The sequence below is a fragment of the Cucumis melo genome, chromosome 6 (assembly GCF_025177605.1).
Source record: "Cucumis melo cultivar AY chromosome 6, USDA_Cmelo_AY_1.0, whole genome shotgun sequence".
In the NCBI taxonomy this organism is placed as follows: domain Eukaryota; kingdom Viridiplantae; phylum Streptophyta; class Magnoliopsida; order Cucurbitales; family Cucurbitaceae; genus Cucumis; species Cucumis melo.
Window position 1 is genome coordinate 25,359,855 of NC_066862.1, and position 22,504 is coordinate 25,382,358.

The following is a 22,504-nucleotide window of genomic DNA, read 5'->3' on the forward strand; positions in this document are numbered from 1 at the left end:
ATGGTGTGTAAGCATCACATATAACCTAACCAATCAATATTATCAGTGTGAAGCTCAAACCATCTTAAAATAAGTATATAACAACAGCAGACGGGTACTTGCACTCCAAATGAATTTGATTGACAACTTAATGAACTTATAAGAATATTGTTGCCTCTGCTAAATGAGTCCCTAAAAATTGCTTGTGGGTTGTGTTTCATCATCATTCAATAACAAGAAAAGGTGTTAATTAAGATCCAATCAATGGTTCAACTCTATGCATAATATTGGAAAAATAGAAGGTATAAAGAACTCATTAAAGGATCACTTCATTGTCTTCTCCTGGAGCTTGACCTGTACTAGATCCATCATAATTCCATTTGGGAAGCTTAGAAGGACGATTCAACATTCAACACCAACGTTTATAATTAAAAGAGAGAACAAAAACCAATAAAGCTAATCATGATCTTAAAATAGTTTCTCCTTCACAACAAAGAGAAACTACCGTCGCTTTGCTTATGAGATTTATGCCTAATCCACCAATCCTATTCAAATGGAACAATAAACAAACCAATATCAAAGATTAAAAGAAACCGATGAGATTTATGAGATGCAAATACCTCTAAGAACCAATCATACAAAGTAAAGAAGAGTGGGGGGGCCAAACAAATCAGAGACTGCACCTTCACCTATCGACATAGATCCCAAAATTCCACCACTTAACAAATTGGTAAGAAGATTGCTAATATTGTCAAGAAGATTTATTTTTGTTTTCGGTTCACCAACGTTAGTTGATTAGCATCTACATAAACATTTCACTGGATTGCCTCATAAATAACAAGTTCCACAACATAACCACATCCTTCCCCCTTCATCTAACAACCCCAAACAAAACAACAAAAACTATATCAAATTTGAATGAATCAAGATCCATTTCTGGCTCCTTGAGTTAACATGAAAACTGCAAGAATTTCATTTTCTAACTACACTAAAGGAAGAAGATTGAAAGTTAAACCAGGAATGATATTAGTCGCAACACTATTTCTAGAGGTAAATTCAAGAGAAAGTTAAAATAATATATGGTATAAGAATTTCAAGTTCAGACCAATAATTATCTTTATTGCAATATCATTTAACAGAGAAACATCTACAAAAAGATCCAAAAGTTAAAGCTCAAAATAGAGATGAAAAGGCAGCTGAAATCCCAAACCCATGACTGGTTTTTTTAAAAAAATAGTAAAAAGAACAGAGAACACAAATTTACATAAACCTCCACCTAGTTAAACTCATGAAAACAACTAAAAGAGAAGTAAAAATCTACAAAGAACAAAAATAGAAATGATTACCTCACAACTAGAGCTCTAAGATGGGATTTGAGATACTTGATGGGCTGTCTCCACATACCTAGAAACCCAAATTCATTTTTGTGTGGATTTCCATGGAAGAGAGCAGAAGGCAGGTTCGAAAAAACCCAAATTCATTTCTTGAATAAATGGCGATAGACCAGGTGATGGACGAACCGGTGAACGCAATGAGCAGACGACGGTGGCTTGAGGAGATCAGACTAGAAAAGGGTAGAAACGGCAACGGATGAACCGGTTGCGGACGTTACAAGTAGACGAAAGAGATGGCAGCGATTGGAAATGTTACAAGCAGAGGGAAGAGACGACGACAGTTAGACAAAGAGACGACAGTGCTACAAACGGAAGAGACGAAAGATACGGCGACGACTGGCAACGTTGCAAGCAGAGGGGCAGTGTAACGACCCAACCTTCCAGACTAAGCTAAGGTCACTACGTAGTACTAAGACTCGACAGTAAAACACGCAAGCTCATAAAAGACCGGTTACGATTCATTAAAAACATTTAAAATATCATAAAAGCAGTTTCGGACCCTATTTTAAATCATATTCATGAGAGTTCCAAAATACAGTGCTCAAATCATCAAACACAAAACCACAAACCAAATATTCTAACCATGACTTGATCTGATAATGAAAATAACGAGTAACAAAATGCATCAGCGGAAGCATAAAGAAAACCAGACGCGTCCATATGGCCTTCACGCATCCTTCTTGCCCCTCGTCGGTCTGCCCCTCGCTGTACCCTTACCTGAAAAGTTAAAGAGGAAAAAGGGTGAGTATAAGATATACCCAGTAAGGGACCCACTACTAGGCCCGTTAGGGAATAACAGTTAACTTTCTATTCAGGGGTACCCTACATAACAGTCTAGTGGTTCCGTAGAACACACACATCAGTCCCGTGATCCCGAAGGATACACATATCAGTCTAGTGATCCCGAAGGACACACATATCAGTCTAGTGATCCCGAAGGATGCACATATCAGTCAAGTGATCCCGAAGGATACACATATCAGTAAGGTACACTACCCTATAGATGAAGCTAACTGTTACCCCACAGCCTATACAAAACCATCTACAACAGTCACACTCCGATAACGTTCATACTAATAGTTCAGTCATAGGCTTAGCCAGTCAGACAATATAGGTTTAAACAACTATCCTCAGTTGCTATATGTAAATCCAATTCACACATCATTGTGACATTTCTTTAAATCTAGTCAACTAGTCAAATCCTCACCTTGTAAAGCCACCTAAAGATACTTCGACTCAACTCAAAACCTAGTGTATCCCCAGGAAATCTATGTTATGCGTAACGTCCACATTATACATGACAATCAATTCAGTTTATAGCACGGTTCAACGGCGTATACTCAATGTACACGAGAGGTTCTCGGACTCTTAGTCCTTCCACGACATAACTCCATAACCAATATCCAGGCAACAGACTTCCACATACCTAACATTAAGACTTTATAGTCCATCGACATACAATTCCAGTTCAAAACGTAGCCCACCAACATAACTACAATACATAAAACATCTGGGCATCGGTGTCTATCCGTAAGCAACTCATTACACATGATAGCACATAAGCTACAACTAACGGTCACGTTACCTCTAATCATTCAAGAGCATATAAGTGATATATAGATTAGTCAAACATGCGCCAATTCATTTCATACAATTACGAACGTATAGTCCCCATGTGGGTTATTACATTTCCAGCCTCGATCCGAGGTCTAGTAGTAAGAAATCCCTTACCTGAGATGTAGCTAAAATCTTGTTCAAGTCTGCATCCAAATGAATCCACCTAAATACAAACATACAAGTTTAACAATGACGTCACCATAACCCACAGTATAAAACGCTCCAAAGCAACAACTACCGACTTACCCAAGCAGAGGAGAGTTGGCTTCTACTGCGCTTACCGTAAAATTCCTGAAGTCGAGCGTCACCTCCCCAACACCTTCAGGGGTTCAACGGATAACCTAATCAATCAGTTCAACATTCTAATCCGACATTTAGGCTCTCACGGAATATTGAAAACATAGAAATTCCTCATATTTACCTTACCAAGACTCACCGGGACACGACGTGGAAAGAAAAATTGCTTAGGTGGCTCGGTGAACAGGAAGTTCGGCTTGGCTTGGAAGGTGGCTCGACTCGGCTCGGCTCGACTCAGCTCAATTCCACTCGGCTCAGCTCGCGGCTGCGGTTCGGCTCAGTCCTCGACTCAACTCAACTCGGCTCAGCTCGCGGCTCGCGGCTCGGCTAAGTCCTCGACTCAACTCAACTTGGCTCAGCTCGCGGCTCGCGACTCGGCTCAGTCCTCAGCTCGCGGCTCGCGGCTCGACTCAGTCCTCGGCTCGTGGCTCGCGGCTTGGCTCACTCGAAGTAGCAAGCGTACATGTGAACGGCTGGCCTTCTCTACTTCGCTCGACGACGGCTGAATGAGGAATGTACGACGGCGGAAGTGAGCAGCTCACCTCGGTTGTTCTGGGTTGTGTCGGGTACACGGGATGAGGAGAAGGAAGTTGCCGGATACGGCGATTGGACCGAAAGAAGACGCGCGACTGAAGGTAAGGTGGTCGGCAGTCGACTGGTTACGTGAGACAAAGAGGAGGATCGAAAATGGGGCGGCCACGACGGCTGTTCGTTGGCGTTGTGAGGCAGATGACGACGGAGATGGAGACGGCAGTGCTGGAGCCGTCGAAAAAGAAGGAGAAAAAAATGGGGCGACAGTGGCGTCGGGTGGACAAAAAAAGAAAAAGAAGAAGAATGAAGAAGAAGAAGAAAAGAAATCTGGGGAGGGCGGCGCGCGGGAGGGGTTAGGGTTTTTTTGAAAAAATAATATATATATATATATATATATATATATATATATATATATATATATATATATAAATTAAATAATAATAATAATAATAATAATATAATTTACATTATATTATTATTATATTAATTTACACTATATTATATTTAAAAAAATTCATACCCTTCAATTTCTTTTTCTTCCCTCTTCAAAACCAACCAAAAATTAATACCAAAATTTTAAATTCCCAAAAATTTACATAAAATGATAAAATTTACCTCGAAATTTTGGGGCGTTACAGGCAATTACAGACAAAGAGACGACGGCAGCTACAGACGGAAGAGACGAAAAATACGGGAGTTGGATGAGGAAGAAAATTTGGTGGGCGTGGGCGTTTGGCGTGAGAAGAAGACTGGGGTGGGGTGGGCGTTTTGCGTGAGAAGGGGTCGGAGCTAGGCTGCGCCGTAATTCGGTAAGGAACGTCCGGCGTGAGGGTGGGCGTTCAGTGTGTGAGCGAAAAAAATCGGGGGAGGGGGAATTGTGTAGGAAAAGAAGGAAAGGGAAATTGGGGGTTTAGGTTTTTTTAAAAAAAATGAAATTAGTTTTTTATTTAAAAAGTAAAAAGAAATTAGGTTTTTCTAAAAAATGAAATTATGTTTTTATTTTTTTCAATTATTTAGTAATTCTTGACGTTTCTGAAAAGTCAAGGAAAAATCATCTTACTTGACGTTTTAAAAATGTCAAGAAATTTTAAAATTATTCCTCTTCGCATTTCATAAAAATTTAAAACGTCAAGAATTTAATCGATATTATTTTACGTTTTTAAAACGTCAAGGATAACTACATATTATTTCAAGAATTTAATCGATATTATTTGACATTTTTAAAACGTCAAGGATAACTACATATTATTTGACGTTTTGAAAAACGTCAAGAATGTCAAATTTATAAAAATTCTCGACGTTAAGAATTTAGAAGATAATCCTTGACAGTTTAAACTGTCAAGAAAAGGTAAAAATTGACTACCCTCTGCCTTTTCATAAAAATTCTTGACGATTTTTCTATTAAACCACCCATTTCTTGACGTTTTTTCTAAAAATCGTCAAGAAAATAAAACTGCAACCGTCAAGAAAGCCTCTTTTTCTAGTAGTGCAAAAAAATATTGAAGTTTATAACAATAGAAAAGAAATTACAAAAGTTACTGTATGTGATCATAATATATGAAACTAAACAAAAGAATACCTATAAACGGCCATTACAATAGTACCTCTTAGAAGAGTATACTCGTGAATGGCGACGTCCTGCATAAGATAAACAACATTGTTAACATATGTTCATAAGACACGATATAGAAGGAAAAAAATGAAATAATATTACGTATACATAGCTTCTATGACGACAAATATGACCCGAAATCAACATTGAATGAGTAATGACATTAATAATCAACATGGAAAGGATAAGAAAATGCAAAAAAAAAAAGAGTTTTGAAATCCATTCAACATAATAAATGGAATTTCCTAGTAGTTGAAACATCAAAAGCGAATGAAAAAATTACAAAGAAGATAAACGAATAAACAGAACACGCGTAAATAGAAAATAATAAAGAAGAGAATGGACAATGGTAATGCATTAAAAACATGAAACGATAGCGAAAAAGGAGGACATAAGCATATAAGGTAAACATGAATACAATAGATGAATATAAGTACATACAAAAGAGTTCCTAAGTGAGAAAAGAGGACAGAAGTTAATTGCAGAAGAACATGAATACAATAGATGAATGAATGAAATAGAAAAGAAGGCAGATTAAAAGGAGAATGAGAAAAAAAAGAAGTAACTTACCAAGGAGAAGATAGAAATAGAGAGAAGAATGTAGTGATAGAGAAGTGAAAGTGATAAATGAAAAGAGGAAACGTGGTGTATATATAGGGGAAGATGGGAAAAGTTATGAGGGCTTTAATGAAGGGAAACCAAAAAATAAAGAGGGAAGTAATACATTGCAAGGTATCCATCAATAAAATCAAGGACTAAAAGACAGGAAATCTCTGCTACAACGGACTAAAAGCATAGAAAAGTCCAAGCAGTCAAAGGCTATGTACTGGAAGCTATACCAAAAACATACAATCTGAACAGATGGAAGAGACAATATAATGTCGAACTTTGTGATTCTATGCAGCCACATATTTTTAACCCAAAAGATCGGTGATGCAAGAAAAGTGTGTAAAAAACTTGAAGCATATTTTGTGAATCCCAAATCAGGCAACCAAATTGATAGGAAATGAAGGGTTGGGTCAATATATGGAAACATATAAGCCATTGCCAACATACATAAGTAAACCAAGGAGACAGAATGGAAGGCCAAAATAAAGTACACCATACACAAATCGGTCTACATACATATATGGAAAACAAAAGTCAGACATGATAGCAAACAATGGGAAATCATGGCAATATCGAAAGTAAATTATTATAACAGAGAACGGAATGCAAATAGATACATATATTCCAAAACAAAATTAATTTGTATTCAAAGGAATGGAAACTCATCATCGGCTAAAAAAATTGGATTCAAAAGAGTCCAATACCTCCCTACCAAGCTCCATCGGCAACCAATTGCAGACAACGGTGTGAAGTGTCTGTCTTATTAGTGAAGGAAATGACGAAACGACAAGCGAAACACTCAGCCGCAATAATGGAACGTTGAGCAACAAAGAGAAAATTAGAGGATCGCCTTCAACAAAACGTGTTTGAAGGTAAAACCCTAGATCTGAAAAGGAAATCATGTTTGGAGCCAACGCCGTTAAAGGGTCGGCTTCAACAAACACGAGAAAACCTTTGGGGACTAAGAGAGACGGATGAGAGAGATGTAGATAGAGATTTGGTGTCAGGAAATGGGGGTTCATCGTTAAAACGCAACGGACGAATGAAGGAACAAAATATATAGAAAATGCGGGTTAGAGTGTTATGAAAATCAACAAATGTGGGAAATAAATGGCCATGGTTTGAACAGGGAATCAGGGAAAAAAAGGCAGATGAGGGTTTATGAAACACATCTGAGAACTGAAAAATGATAATAGAGGAGATGAGGGAGACAACAAAAAACGAAAGAAGGAGGAATCGAATGGGAGAACTGAAAATGGTAATGAAGGAGATGAGGGAGACAACACCGAAGGAAAGAAGGAGTAATCAAAGGGGAGAACCGAAAATGCAAATGGATATGATGAGGGAGAGAACACAGAATGAAAGAAGGAGAAATCGAAGGGGATGAAGATGGATTGAAGAGTTAACACGGGTTGAAGACACAAATGGAGGAGGAAAATCGACAGATTGAGGGGGAGATGTTTGAAGGTAAAACCGAGATTAAGGAAACCAAGGTTTCCTTAATCTTGGGCTCAAACAAGTGTTAGGATTGGACTAACCTAAATCCACAGTGCTAACCCTAACCCCAAACAGGCCTTAGAAGTTTAAAACTATTTTTAACGCAAAGTTAGGGAGATATTTTTTATAATTTAAAAATAATAAAAAAGTTGAGATTTTTTCCAACTCATATTTGCTACTTCGCCATCTAGTAAACGGATAAAAAAAGTATTTTCCCCCGAGGTTCTTCAAAATTTGGTAACTAAAAAATAGAATTTTTCCAAAAAAAAATTACACATTTTCCCAAGTTAGAAAGAAAAAACGTGGAATAAAATTGAACGGTTGATATCGTAAACATAGGGTAGAGATAGCGCCATATCAGTAAAGATTTGATTAGCTTACCTTCTTTCTTTTGTGTGATATTTGATTAGCTACTTCGAAGAAGAAAGAGAAAACAAAGAAAAAAAAACTGAAAACATAAGAGTAGGAGTGTAGGACCCACACCCCACCATCCCCCTTGCCGGGTATTGACTGTTACTTCCTCACAGGAAGAAACCCGCGAAAGCAACTCCCCTCTCTCTGTCTCTCCCTCTCCCTCTCTTTCTATTGAAGCTTCCATCCTTTTCCCTTTTCCCTTTTCTTCCCATTTCTCAAATATCCTATTCCCCTCCCTCCTCAAACAACTGCCGCTGAAGTCAAACCCCAACCTCTTTTTCAAAGCCCACATTTCCCTTTTTCCTAATTTCCTTCTTCTTCCTCCTTTCCCCCTCATCGCCTCCTTCCAACTCCAATTCCAGGTATTGATTCATCTAATTCTTACTTTTTTATCCTCATATTTCGGGTATCAATCTGTCCTCGCCTTCTTTTACTTTACTTCTTGCAATCTGTACAACCATTGAATGAATTGCTCAAGATTGACCTGACCCTCTTGCGTTTTTGCGATTGATTTTATTGTGTAGTTCTAATTAGATCAATGCCCGTCTCTTTATGCGTGTTTGATGGTGATTTGTGTAATTAGTTTCCTGTCATTTGATTTTGAATTTCGTTCTTGTTGCCTTCCTGCTTAATCATTTTGGAATATTTTCAAGTTATGATGGTTGTACGCACATTTCAGGATTTCCCATATTATGCTTTTGTCTTCTCCAATCAACATAGCACTTCCATTGTTAATCAATGTTTTTCTCTCGATCTACGATGTTTGTTTCTCACTCTTTGAATAGATTGAGCTCTAACTTGACCTTTGTGGAATAGGTGTTATTCCTTTTTTTATGTCTGTAACATGAAAGCATCGATTATTCTTTGTTTTTATAAGTGATGGCGAGTCATTGCTTAGTGGCAGCATGAGGCCTGAAACTCAGAGCATTGGAGAATGTTCAAGTTCTACTTCATTGAGCTCTCATCAGGACGTTGATGATGATTGCATGATTGCTGTTGCATTATCGGAAGAGTATGCTAAGCTAGACGGTGCTGTTGCCAGACGCCTCTCCAACCTTGCCCCCATTGCTGTATGAATCTTTGCTCTTTTCTTTTTGTTATTGCTTAGTTTTTTGTTTTCTTAAATAATTTAAAAGCCACTGCTTTTTCTTTCAGAATGGAGATAAAACCACCAATCACTTTATATCTGGATTTTAAGGAACTATCTGTGAAATTCTCAATTTATAGTTGGGGAATTTGATCAGAGAAGTTTATTAGTTATTACTTCTCATGTGAAATTGCGAAAGTTTTTTCTTTTCTCTTCTTAGATCGTTGTCCTGAAATTGTGTTCTAATAGAATGTCCGAAGTGCTTGATTTATTGGTTTTCTGATTATTCTCCTCATCTCTTGGCTTATGAACAATTTTGGACCGACTTTTGAGAAAAAGATATTACATAAACTCTATGTTAAACTGCACTCTTTGTGGTCTTCCAGCATACTCCAAGGATAAATTTATATATCCCCAACCAAAGTGATGCCAGTTTGGAATATCATAGGCTTCTTCAGAGGTATGTAAACCACATTTTCTGAAAGTAAAAGGTAGATTTCCCGCTTGGTCAACAGGTGGATCTCTCTCTCTCTCTCTCTCTCTATATATATATATATATATATATATAATACCACATTTTCTCTCTGTAGAATAACGATGAAATTTAACACAAATAACAACTGCTAGATAATTTTTTTCCAAGCAACACATGCATATTCCCCATCCAAAAAGAAAAAAAAAGAAAGCAAATGCTACGCCCACATTCATGAACAAGCAAGTAGCATGAAAATTACTTCTAGGGAGTGTAGACGGTGAATTAAGTTCTTAAATTTTCTTTGTGGGCGATTTTGTAATCATGATCCCATTTGAAGGTAACGAAACCACTATCCAATTTCTCGCCTTACTGTTGTTACTGTTTTGGTATATTCTTGGTTGTGATTAAGGGTAGTCATCTTATGTGCCATAGCTAATTCCTTGATGGAGGAATAGTTCAAACAAATCTAAAAATATTGCATTAAAAAACTAACAAGCATAATGAAGAATAGCTGGGCATCATGATCACTGACTTCGCCAACATAAGACCATTTGAGCCATTCAAATTCTAGTCTACATTTTTATTCTTCCGAGGTGCAGTTTGATTCTGTGTCTTCCTAACAACATGAACTAAGTTAATGACGGGCTTCTTTCTTTCTTAATTTAAGCCTTCTTATTATGTTGCTTCTGCGACTTCAATTGAATCCTCGCTCATCATTTCTTTTAAAATTATAAATTGGATTAGAGCTAGGTTTTCAAGATGAATATGGCATCATAGGACTAATCCAAAAAAAAGACATAGTTATTGCGTTTTGTCCCTTGGATGTTAATTGTCATTGGCGAGATAATATCTAATGTCTAACAAGGATCATTGGTTCGTCGTTGCACCCATATGTTGTCAAAGAGAAAATTGCTGAAAATTACTCAGATAAAAACTGATGGTGGTATAAATCAAGTGTATGTTTAATGTCATTACAATTTACCATCGACCTATTCTTCTCTTCTTGCCCCTACCACTGGTGATAAAGTAGCTTTCATCTCATTGTGTTTCAGGCTAAGTGTCTATGGTTTGCATGAAGTGAAGGTCTCTGGTGATGGAAATTGTCAGGTTTGTAGATTTTTGAAGTAAGAAGTAGAAGCTTCCGTTTTATATACAATCTATTTATAGTTTCTTCTTATATGGCAGTTTCGAGCACTTTCAGATCAGTTGTACAGATCACCTGAGTATCACAAGCACGTGCGGAAAGATGTTGTAAAGCAGGTAGACTGTTATATCTCAAGGTGCTTGAACTAGGGAAAGTAGTGGCTCCTTTTCTTCTGGGATGGGAAGATCAGCATTGGTTAAGGAAATTGAAAGAGAAATTAGGAAGGTCTAAGTAGAATGTTGTCTGAGTATTTGAGAATGGGAGAACAAGTGGCAAAATTCACTTTTACTTGATTTTAGAATCTTAAACTTTGATTTACAACTCAGATTAGAGTTGCTCTTGTACTTTTTTTCCTTTTTGTTGTTTTTGAAACCGCTCTTATACAAATTTTAGTCTATAAGCATAAGTTAAATCTGATCTATTAAACTTTTCACTTGTAACTGGTAATGTGTGATTTCTGTTTAGGATGTCCTATTTGTGTTGTAGTTTGGAACTTTTTAATGAACTCAGACAACTAATGTACTCTTTATTTATGTTTTAAAAAAGTATTGTTATGTTCTAACATATATGAGTCATTTATCTACAAGAATTATCACATACATTATTTTAGAAAATAAAAAAATAATTATAACGTGTCATGTGCTACTATTTTAGAAATTGGACGTATCGTTGTGTCGTATCGTCTCATGTGTCGCATGTCAGTGTCCGTGCTTCCTAGGCCTTACCCATGTTTTATTACCAAATTGAAGCAAACATAGTTTTCATGCAACGGTGAATATCCTGCTTATGTATCACTCATCTGGGTTTATTATCATGTTCCAGCTAAAGGACCACCGTTCTCTATATGAAGGTTATGTTCCAATGAAGTACAGTCGTTATTACAAAAAAATGGCAAAGTATGTGAAATTGTTCAAGATCGTATTCTCTCTTTTATCTTATTGAGTTGATGGTCATATGTGTGTTGAATCAATGATCGTGTATTTATTGAATCGATGGTCATATGCTTATTGAATTAATGAACTTCTGTGGATTAACTGATATTAAACATTTTCTTGAGAAGAAGGTTTCCTTTTTGATTTCTTAGTATATGATGCAGATCTGGTGAATGGGGGGACCATGTAACCCTACAAGCAGCAGCTGATAAGGTATAACATATAGCTAAAATTAGAAGACACCTTTGTGTTTGCCACCTTACACTTACTGATTAATTGGTTATAATTTAAGATATTGTATAATATATGCACTAAGGGTATGGGCAGCAAGTTTTCACATCCTTGGAAATATAGGCAATGGACGACAATTACTGAGACACTTAACTACTGTATTTGTTACCTCACTGATGTCAGACTCTTGGATTGGGTGCTTTTCCAACTATCATTGACTTCTGAGTTGTAAACTACTACTAGAGAGAGGGAAAGAAAGACTGGAGAGATGAGCGACAATATGTCAATAAATGACTAACTATTTCAAAAAAATTGTTTATCCAGTTCCATGAGTGAATTATATTACAAAAATTCTGAAAGATTTTCCATCGGAATATTCAGCCTTGCCTTCTCTGTTTGTTTCTGATCCAGCTGCTTCATTATGTGCAGTTTGCGGCAAAGATTTGTCTCCTGACGTCATTCAGAGATACTTGTTTCATAGAAATTGTTCCACTATCTCAAACTCCCAAGCGTGGTAAGTTAAGAAACATGGTTATAGATACAAGAGATAAATATGATATGGATGTGGAGACATGTCATTTTATATAAATACAATACATTTCTTAAAATATCCATTTTTCAACAACATATATCATGATTGTTTTTGAAGGAAATTAAAGTCGTTAAATTTATCTATCAACTTAAGAAATGAGTTTGATATATTTTAGCTTAAAACTTATTATTTGTGTGTATTTATTATTATGCTTAATGAGTGTTTAGTTAATGTCTAATAAGTACAAGGCCTGTTTAACTTTATACAACTAGTGTCTGATATGTGTCATTGTGCTAGCAAGTTTGGGAGTGTCTGACATGTGTCAGATACAGAAACAGACATTCCAAACTAAAGTTGTGCTTCTTAGTTGGTATGATAATTTATATTTCTTGAAAGTCTCATGAATTCATTTTTTTTGTACTGGAAATAAATATTTTATTGTATGAAATGGTACAAAAAGAGATGGAAAGCCAAGCCACTGGTGTTGAAACATAATTGCAAGAAACTGAATTGGCAGTTGAGTTTATTTTTATATTTTTAAATTCCCGAAAATGTCTTTTCCAAAAGCCTTCATAAATCCAACTTCTATTGCATTTCTTTCCTTTATAGTTCTTTTTTCTCCAAGGGTTTTGGCTACATCGAAGGAATGATAATTTGTGCTGCTTAAGTTAAAAAAAATATGACTGCTAGTTTAAGGTGGAACCGGTAATTATAAAACATCTTCCAAGATATTTTATGTCAGTGAACTTCAATATATACATTAGTTAGATAGGAGGAGACTTGGTATCAGGTCTGTGTCCAAACTAACATTAAATTGTGATGTATATTTCCAGGTACCTCAGTTTCTTAATGTGTAGGGCTGAGACGTTTGTATTTTAACACTTTTGCATTTATACACTAAATGCTTTGCTGTAGTTTTGAAACACTAGGGTTCTTACAACTCCTTTTCCTTTGCAATAATGCAGAGCTCTGGTTAAGTTTCTGGTCTGAGGTTCACTACAATTCACTTTATGAAATTCAAGGTTTGGTTTATGCTGAAATTCATTTTCTGGTTCTCAGAGTAGCAAGGTTTATTTAGAGTGGTTGCGCTTATTTGGTAATTGTGTTTTTTATACTAATAATGTGTTTTTCTTTCTTGCAGACGTTCCAGTTCAACAAAAACCAAGAAGAAAACATTGGTTGTTTTAGGTAAATGGATTGTTGTGAGTATAGATAGCATCCTAGATATTTGAGTATACTACACTGAAAAAATCTTGTTTTTCTAAAAGAAAAAATGAAAAAGAAAAAGAAAAAGAAATTATATGATTGGTATATATATATTTTTTAATTGTATGTAAATAATTCATTACACATACATCGCCTTGTATTACTGCATTTATGGATCCAGTGAACTTTATAATGGAATTATAGTCTCGTTATGAACTCAAAGACTAGATTCTGATGCAACTGTTCAAGTAGCATAACTGAATTCAGTTTAGCATATCCTACAGAGCAAGATATATTTTATTTGTATTCATGAAATCTCGAACTTGACTTGACTTTTGGAACTTTATCACTCTCATAGTTTTGCGGCATATATATTTATTGGGTGATGGGTAATGGGTAAAGGAAAATGGTTTTGGCGTTCTCAATACAAATTAATAAGGGAAAAAATAAGCAGATATGCAGAAACAACCTAGAAATGAGGTTAGCTCAGAGAGAGCAACCCAATCATGCTCATTTCCAGTTGTTGGCAACAATGTCAGCCAAATCAACAACCCGTTGAGAGTAACCCCACTCATTATCATACCAAGCAATAACCTTCACCAAGTCATCCCCCATAACCATAGTCAAGGAAGAGTCGACAGTTGAGGAGACATCAGAGCACCTGAAATCGACTGAAACAAGGGGCTCATCACAAACAGAGAGGATACCGTTGAGCTCCTTCTCAGCGCTTTCCCGGAATGCAGCATTCACCTCTTCAGCGAATGTCTTCTTAGAAACCTGGACAACAAGGTCGACAACAGAAACATTTGGAGTGGGCACACGAAGTGCAATCCCATTGAGCTTTCCTTTAAGAGAAGGGAGGACTAAGGCAACAGCTTTGGCTGCTCCTGTGGATGTAGGAACAATGTTGAGTGCAGCAGCTCTTGCCCTCCTGAGGTCACGGTGGCTGGCATCGAGTAGCCTCTGGTCACCAGTGTAGGAGTGAGTGGTAGTCATTGTTCCCTTGATGATACCTGCCATATATTTTATACCAACTCCATAAAAAACATGACCTTTACTAAACTTACTGCAAGAACCTAGAAATGCAACTGCTAGTGAAGAATTTATGCTAGGATTCAGTAAGCATTACCAAATTTCTGGTCAAGGACCTTGACAAAAGGAGCTAGGCAGTTGGTAGTGCAAGAAGCATTGCTGATGATGGGCTCGTCAGGGCTGTAAGCATCAGCATTAACCCCAACAACGTAGGTTGGAATGTCACCTTTCCCAGGTGCTGTAATTAGGACCTTCTTAGCTCCAGCCTCAATGTGCTTCCCTGCACCCTCTCTATCAACAAACACTCCAGTTCCTTCAATCACCAAGTCTATTTCCAAGTCCCTGCATTGTTATACATCTAGTCATTTATTTCTGGTCTCATCAAAATGATGGAAGAAAATTTGTAGCTAAGAATTGGAACACCCACTTCCAGGGAAGGTTGAGAGGATTGCGGCTGGAAACCACCTTGATGATCTTGCCATCGACTGAAATGGCTTCATCTCCGGCAGGTTTCACATCAGCTTCAAAGATGCCAAGGGTGGAGTCGTATTTGAGGAGGTGAGAAGCTTGCTTGACGCCTCCGGTATCGTTGATGGCAATGACATCAAGTGGGGAATCCTTGCGTCCATGCCAGCACCTCAAGAAATTCCTGCCAATCCTTCCAAACCCATTGATGGCTACCTTAAGCTTTGCTTCCACGATCCCTTTCTTGTATCCTCCATTGCTTCCCACCTTCAAGGATTCAATGGATGAAGGTAAGACACATGAACAATCATTAGTGCAGTATGAATATTTACTTCAATATAACTCCCACATGATGTTTTCTTGGATAGGCTGCCTAATTTCAGGAGTTTTTAGATATGAAACAAGAGACCATAGTACGTGCTTGAAGAAGCTTGGAGGAGAAACAAAAGGAAGTGGTATACATTCTCTGGCTATATAAGCTGTTAGAAATTTAAATACAAATACCCTTTTTATGATAATCAAATTAAAGCAAGAATTAAACTTCGTAGCCTTCTAAACTTAATGACCTTGTAGCTGCTTTAATTGTACACCATGGATGTTTGTTTATATATGTTAATAACTCATATGATCATAGTACACTTTTGTTGCATCCCACGACTTAATGTAGATTACTAGAAACATTAGATAACTGATTGAACATTATTAACACATTAATGTCTGATGCGTCATTATGAAGATTAGTTCCTCCTCATGCACATTTTAACTTTTTGCTGAAATAATGATAAGAAACCAATGCTCAAACATAACAAACTCTTAAGAAGAGAGTACTCACTGCAGAGGTTTGGAAGGCAATGATGGAAAGGAAATCATCAGATGTTCTCCTTGCAAAGGGAAGGCAGGTCGACGAGTTGCGGAGGCCCGAGAACTCCCCAAATCCCTTTCCATTAGCCTGCTATGCAAGAAAATGCAGTAATGTTTATCAGATACAAAAAATTAAAGAAGAGTGGAAGGGAAAGAGGATGGTGTTTAGTAATGGAGGAACCTGAATAGATGGTTTGGCTACTGATAGAGTAGCCGTAGCCATGGTTGAGGGTATTGAGAAAGCAGAAGCAGAAGAAGAAGAAGAAGAAGCAAAAGATTAAAGCAGTAGAGAGAAGGGAAATTGAGAAGGATGTATATATATTTTGTTGGTTAACTAAGAGTGGGATGTTGAGTTGAATGGCTTTGAATGAATGATGAGAAGGGTAAGAGGATGAGTTATGGATAGCCTCTCACTCAATGAATGGCTGTGGTTACTTCTTCTCTGTGTATCTTCTACTGTGTGATTTGTGATAGTGTTTTAGCCCTCTCCTTTTCCCCTCCACACCCTATGCTCATTTTCTCCCAATTATAATTTACTCATCCTACTGTGGGCCCAATGCCAAACTCATTATGGCCTCTAAGTCCTCACCATTTTTTTTTCTTTTTTCTTTTTTTCTTTTTTCTTAATCCAAGCACCAGAAAATTGTCATCCCGGCAAATGCCTACTGCAGATTACAAGATGTATTTCTAGCCTTATGATAGATTTTAGTGATCCTCTAGACTTAAAGTTTTGTTTCTATTCTTGAATTTCGAAATTGGTTTTAAAAAAACAAAACTGAAAGGACAGTTCTTTTCTATTAAATCAATGTTTTTCACGCAACAGGTAATGTGTAAAAATTGAAAAAATTTATATGCCATTTTTTAATACAAATAAAGGTTTGAAGATTTGAACTAAGGACTTCTTTGTCCGTTGAAGTAGGTTTTCTTTTTCTTTTTTCTTTTCTCTGACATAATATTTGATGAGTAAAAATTGGTTATGTGAATAATTTTAACGATATATTTTGAAGTAATAAATGCTTAATCTTCTATATAGTTATAAGCGATCTCACACATTTCTTTTAAATCTACATATCAACTGCAACATCTAGCTTTAATCGAAAATATATATTTAAAAAAAAAAACTTCAAAACTCAGCGATATTTTTGGAACAAAATTCAAAATTAGCTATTAGATACCAATATAAATATATACTAATAATAGGAATAAGTTATATTTATAAAGTAAAAGGAACTTAATTATTAATTCTAGAGTAAGGTAGTTTAGATAGACGATAAGAGCATCTTTAAAGTAAGATAGTAATGCAGCTAGATTTATTTTTGTAACGAAATATTGCGTTGTTTTTGTCGTATATTATCAATAAGGGTATAACTATTTCTTTAAGTCATACTTTTGGAACTTCATAAATTTGAAAAGTATTTTTTAAATGAAAAAGTAAATAGTTTCCATCTAAAATTTATCATAGAAGTATTCTTTTTTCAACTTATCCTTTTTTTCTTTTTATAAGCGTAAGAATATTATTAAAAACTTTGAAAGTTGAAGGTATTTCACAAAGAACCAAGTTTAAGAACATTATTTACCATTTTTAGGATAAACAAAATAATTGCCCCATCAATGTATCTAATTGTCAACATATATATAATCTAAATGGTTTGTTCAAACCTATGGTTTAGACATATAAAATTGTCTAATGGTTAAACAATAAAATTTCTAATCGAAATATTATGTATTTATAATGGCAATAACAATAACACATAGTAAACAAGGTGGGAATTAGGAACGGGGTAAGAGCAGGAAAAATAACTCCCCACTCCCTCCATATTCAACCTAACACAAGGCTGGGGATTTTGATACCTCATATATATATATATACATATATATTTCAACTATTACAAGCCACATCAATCATTGGAATGGAAAACTTGCCATGCAAATTTAGAGCTAAACAAAGACGAAAGCTAAAACCTCAGTCACCCATTAGATGTAATTTAAAGTGATTTTCAAATGGTTAAAATCATTTTTATTATACTCGAAATCACACCAAAAACATACGATTTTTCATGAAAGGTCAATTTAAAATGGCATGTAAATCAAAACCAAAAGTAAAAAATCAAACATTAAAATAATTTTGAACGATTAAAAACATGCTATTCTTAATAGTTTTAAAATCTATCTCAAATACATCTTAATCTAAGTTAATAAGAATTTGAGATCTTTTTATGAAGAGGCACGTAATACGTTGATGCCATTACATATGGACAAGACCATTTTTTGATCTAACCCACATTCTAGAAATCACGTTTTGTTTGCATGGTCGCTGAATGAAATTACATAATTGATCTCAGATTATATTGTACACATATTGAGGCCTAGCTCTCATTACTCACTACGTTTTTTCCCTCCCTTTTTTCATGATTCATTAACATAATTTTCCTCTTTCCCCTCTACACAATTAGAAGGGAAACGTAAAGAGAAAGAAAAAGTGTGTGGGAAAGAATCATATTCTTCCGATGAATTTACTTTCTAGTAAAATAGAATTTAAGAAATGTCACAGCAAGCTGGTTGTTTCCTTTGTCAAAAAAATTATTATTTTAGTTGGACTGCATCATTCCAATCCAAGCTAACAAAATTGATTCAGTAATCTTGTCATTGTCGTGAAATCAATAATCGGTATTCAACATTTAATTTCTTATTCGAGTTAGAGGTATCTATAAGAAACCTGATGTATTCATAATATCAAGTTATTGATACACCACCAAGGAACTACTGAAAGTCAGAAATAACCCTTGTGACTTCAACTACAAACTGAGAAACCAAATGAGTTAAAATCTTAACAGACAAATACAGGAAAACTAAAGTTTAAACCAAACAGTCGATAGACTTCTTGGGCATAATCTACGCAATGGAAAAATTCTCCCTCTAACCCACTTGCCTTTGTCTTTGCTCATTCATGGTTGAATGTTATACCCTAAATACAAGAAGTCCTTAATCCACTATTTCCTTTATTCCTCTACATTCCTTATGTTGATATAACATCTTTATAGAAACACATACTTCCGCTTCACATGGGCTGTAGCAAATCACACATCAAGGAAACCATGTTTCAAAGGAAAAATCTACTTAAATTTTCAATCTACTTAGTTTACATTTTTATCACTTAGAGGAAATGTAAAGGGTGTACAATAGTTAAACACTATCTTGAACATGAGAATTTGATTTGCTTGGCTCTTGAACAAAGGAACAAAGTTAACGATGACAACGTTGCAAAGCACATGATACTGGCACTAGCTCTTTCAGACATATGTTATAAGATGGGTTGATTCATTGAAGTACTAAAACAAATGCTAAAACAAGCAATAAATATATCAGGTTTAGAAAAATGGACCTAGAAACCATTTATTTGCGCATATGTAATAAGAACAAGCTCAGTAGTTTTAGGTATAAATGTCATTAATCCCTCTTCTCATAGAGGCTTAGATATCAGAGATTACAACAATTTAATTTACAGGAATATGACATGTTCTACAATCGAAAGTATTGTATAATATAGAAAACTTTTCATACTACCTCAATTCATTGCTTGCCACAAAGGTAGAATTTACGAATGATGTGAATCCTTAAAATCAATGAATAAATTATTTGATCAAGTTATGAATAAGAGTAAAAGGTACTATAGTAGTACTGGAAATTTCTCAGTCATAATCTTGTATTTATATGATTAGAAGAACTTTACCCTTGAAAAGCATCTGTACATCTTTTGGCATGACCCAAGCAAGATTGATGAATTTGGCTAGCTCATTAGGTAGAAGAAGACACTTGTCACGCAAGAGATCACATTTGAGGGTGTTCTTGTCCAAGGGTGGGGGATGGAAGAAGAATGAGATTGGAAAGATGTCGACTTTGATGACAATCAAATTAAGCTTTATTCTTGCCCTCATAGACTTTGCGCCTTCCAGGATTTCCGAGACGTTCAAAATAGGAAGAATAGTTGTTGGTAGCTTCGCTTCATAAGCAACTTCGAGAGGTGGGATCTTTTAAATAATTGGTTAATACTTCAGACAAAATCATGAGTTTTGGACTAAACATCCCAAATTTCTTAATTCTCAACCCCAACCCCCACATAACTTCTCTCCCCTAGCTAGTGTGTGCTCAAACCTTTAAATGCCAATTCTCCAAGTGCTTACAGTGGTCGCATAGTTTTCCCTGACATTTTGATGCAACCCAAATAATTTTCTCGACAACTACATCAGACATCCTTTGAATAGGAAAGCCAAAGAGCCAGATTTGATAAGGTATCAGGGTGAAAGGTACATGTTGATAATTCCCCTGCCAATTGGACTTGAAAATCTGCGAAATGTCCATTTGTAGCAGCCAAATCATTTCCCCGCTCTTCCAGTCACTTTAACTTTAACTGGAGGGGTATAATCGGTGGCAATGTCATCACAAGATTTAAGGAAAAGATTTATCAATCTGTATCAACCATCAACCAGCAGTCCTTGGAAAGATGTTGAAAATCTGCTTGAGTGAGCCTCCTGAATGCTGGACTTTGGCTCTTCATATTAGGTTATGAATGGATCCGCTTGAGTCCATTTGAAGCAAAAACTGACCCAGACCCTCATACTATTATGACAAAAAGAAAATTCAGAATGACCAACATACTGAATCCAGTCAACTCAAAATAGAGAAAACGAAAGGAGGGAGGAAAAATCAAACTTACCATCTTCCAACAATATTTATCCAGTTTTTTCACTCCAAAATTGAGATGTTAAAGAAATACTAGACTTTTTATCTCGACTCTAGATCTAGATGGTAGGACTATGAAAAAGTCAGCTTGACTCAATTTGGAGCAAAAATTAATCCTGGACCATCCATACCAGTATGACAATTATAAAACTAAAACTAACTACCATAATGAAGTCAATCCAAATGTATTCATTTTCTTTCCATTCCAGAAAATAAAAAAATAGAAAAACTTTGATTGATCTTATTCCTAAACCAACCAAAGCAACGGATTAATGATCTTTGTTAGTTAGATTTGCCTCCGTAAATAGATCGCAGTAGCTAAGGCTATCTGCATTATTCTTTCAAATTGATCAATGCACATGACAGATCCCGATTTCTTTGACTTTTTAATGCACTCCTTATCTTGTATTTCCCTTTCAAAATTATATATATAATAATAAGAAGAAGAAGAAGAAGAATAAAAGAAAAGAAAAGAAGCTTGTATTCCATTTTGGCTATATAGCTCCTGATTCCAAAAAAAAAAAAAGAAAAAAATATCTGTAGGGATCAAAAAGCAATTACCCCTCCCAGCTTTATCTATGAAACAATTAGATGCAATCTTCTTAAAGGTGAAACATGTACTAAGGTACATAAGATCTAAAGACAGGGCTAAACCTGGGTTAGGTATGATTTGGATGGTGCACAATACCTAACACCTCTTAGAAAATAATATCAGGCAACGTAACAATTTAAATATAAAGCTAAAATATTCAATTCACGTGTATTGACTTCAAAGATAGAGAAAAGTCATAAGCGACGAAGATTCATTGTTCTTTCATCATAATAAAACCTTAATTTTACATAGCTAGGTAATCAAATTTGAAGGAAAGGGCTAACCTACTTGGATTCTAATTTTTGAATCATTTTTCAGGGTAGGACTAGGATCTGGGAACTAAGAGCAACAGAATACGAAGTCCACATACGACCCTTTTCTTTAAGGAATATTAGTAGACACTACCAATGGGGAATTGAAGAGAATATTTAGGGTATATATGAAAGATTTTGGGTGGAGTGGAGGAATGGGGAAGTTAGGGAGACTTGGGCAGATGGTACATCGTTTGGGAGATCTGATAGGTTGATCTTGATACACAAAAGACTCTAGAGTAATGATGCCCACAGAACCGGTCCTCATTTTTGTTTTTCAATTATAAGACCTTCTACATTAAAGCATATAAAAGTAGGTTCTCTTGAAGAAAATGCTTGGGAACATCTAATTCAGACGCATGAGACTGGAAGCGTCATGTCTTGGTGGTCATCTCGCTTCAAGCAAACAAGGTGAACAATGGCATATCGCACACCTGCATTCTTTTCCTCAACATTCATGATAAACTTACATGGCATATTATTCAATGAATTGGTTGCTAGAATTTAGATGAGAAAAAATAAAACAGGTCACGAAAGAGAGTGAAAACTTGAAATTTCAACTGTTTCCTAAGAATTTTGGGGAGAAATTGGAAACTTTTTTCTTTGAGATAACTTTTGTCCTCTAAATTTCTGTCAGTTTACTAAGTCATGTAAGTTAATTATCAGTCAATTTTAAAAGCACCAACTATGAGGTCATGTAGTTCAATCAACGGATTTAATTCTCATTAAATTCTGCTCCATTCCAGAACAGAACAGAAGATTCGCACACTTCGAATCAAGCAGAAATCCCTTTTAGCTTTTATCCTTGAGAAATGAGAATGTCGGGTTCTCCAAGTTCACAAAACAGAAAGTTGAGTGACTGAGGAACGCATTATCAAGGATAAAACTAACTTCGAGTGTTAAATCAACTTTCAAGAAATTTCAATTTAAAGAAAACAAAACAAAA

The 22,504-nt window shown here is 35.7% G+C and overlaps 3 protein-coding genes across 8 annotated transcripts; 1 reads left to right on the plus strand and 2 right to left on the minus strand.

Moving 5' to 3' along the window:
- Window positions 1-5,365: 5,365 nt before the first annotated feature.
- Window positions 5,366-7,160, minus strand: LOC127150090 (uncharacterized). The gene is made up of 2 exons (XM_051086930.1): window positions 6,744-7,160; window positions 5,366-5,456 (listed from the first exon to the last, which is right to left on the minus strand). The coding sequence occupies exons 1-2, from the start codon at window positions 7,059-7,061 to the stop codon at window positions 5,382-5,384; spliced, it is 393 nt and encodes a 130-aa protein (XP_050942887.1). The 5' UTR covers window positions 7,062-7,160; the 3' UTR covers window positions 5,366-5,381.
- An 801-nt stretch (window positions 7,161-7,961) lies between these two features.
- Window positions 7,962-14,341, plus strand: LOC103491693 (OVARIAN TUMOR DOMAIN-containing deubiquitinating enzyme 12). 5 transcript variants are annotated; one of them, XM_008451749.3, is made up of 10 exons: window positions 7,962-8,312; window positions 8,849-9,020; window positions 9,424-9,497; window positions 10,565-10,619; window positions 10,698-10,772; window positions 11,479-11,552; window positions 11,753-11,801; window positions 12,249-12,333; window positions 13,317-13,373; window positions 13,493-14,341. In XM_008451749.3, exons 2-10 carry the CDS (start codon window positions 8,856-8,858, stop codon window positions 13,537-13,539), a joined length of 681 nt encoding a protein of 226 aa, XP_008449971.1. In that variant the 5' UTR covers window positions 7,962-8,312; window positions 8,849-8,855; the 3' UTR covers window positions 13,540-14,341. The 5 variants fall into 5 exon arrangements, with proteins under 5 accessions (XP_008449971.1, XP_008449968.1, XP_050942888.1 ...); XM_008451746.3 differs by having other exon boundaries at window positions 7,980-8,356; XM_051086931.1 differs by having other exon boundaries at window positions 7,980-8,312; window positions 8,767-9,020.
- LOC103491694 (glyceraldehyde-3-phosphate dehydrogenase A, chloroplastic) lies at window positions 13,916-16,460 on the minus strand. Of its 2 annotated transcripts, none has more exons than XM_008451753.3 (5): window positions 16,097-16,460; window positions 15,887-16,003; window positions 15,017-15,321; window positions 14,687-14,931; window positions 13,916-14,570 (listed from the first exon to the last, which is right to left on the minus strand). In XM_008451753.3, the coding sequence occupies exons 1-5, from the start codon at window positions 16,136-16,138 to the stop codon at window positions 14,068-14,070; spliced, it is 1,212 nt and encodes a 403-aa protein (XP_008449975.1). In that variant the 5' UTR covers window positions 16,139-16,460; the 3' UTR covers window positions 13,916-14,067. The 2 variants fall into 2 exon arrangements, with proteins under 2 accessions (XP_008449975.1, XP_008449974.1); XM_008451752.3 differs by having other exon boundaries at window positions 15,887-16,006; window positions 16,097-16,297.
- Window positions 16,461-22,504: the final 6,044 nt, after the last annotated feature.

What these genes read in the sequence shown, in the direction of transcription:
- LOC127150090 (XM_051086930.1), bottom strand. Translation starts at nt 7,061, where the DNA reads ATGAACCCCCATTTCCTGACACCAAATCTCTATCTACATCTCTCTCAT. An exon ending in CGATGGAGCTTGGTAGGGAG is followed by an intron (nt 5,457 to 6,743) that starts GTATTGGACTCT and finishes TATCTTATGCAG; the next exon opens with GACGTCGCCATTCACGAGTA.
- LOC103491693 (XM_008451749.3), top strand. Translation starts at nt 8,856, where the DNA reads ATGAGGCCTGAAACTCAGAGCATTGGAGAATGTTCAAGTTCTACTTCA. An exon ending in CCAACCTTGCCCCCATTGCT is followed by an intron (nt 9,021 to 9,423) that starts GTATGAATCTTT and finishes GTGGTCTTCCAG; the next exon opens with CATACTCCAAGGATAAATTT. An exon ending in TTCACTTTATGAAATTCAAG is followed by an intron (nt 13,374 to 13,492) that starts GTTTGGTTTATG and finishes TCTTTCTTGCAG; the next exon opens with ACGTTCCAGTTCAACAAAAA.
- LOC103491694 (XM_008451752.3), bottom strand. Translation starts at nt 16,138, where the DNA reads ATGGCTACGGCTACTCTATCAGTAGCCAAACCATCTATTCAG. An exon ending in TAGCCAAACCATCTATTCAG is followed by an intron (nt 16,007 to 16,096) that starts GTTCCTCCATTA and finishes TTTCTTGCATAG; the next exon opens with CAGGCTAATGGAAAGGGATT. An exon ending in GGTCCTTGACCAGAAATTTG is followed by an intron (nt 14,571 to 14,686) that starts GTAATGCTTACT and finishes AATATATGGCAG; the next exon opens with GTATCATCAAGGGAACAATG.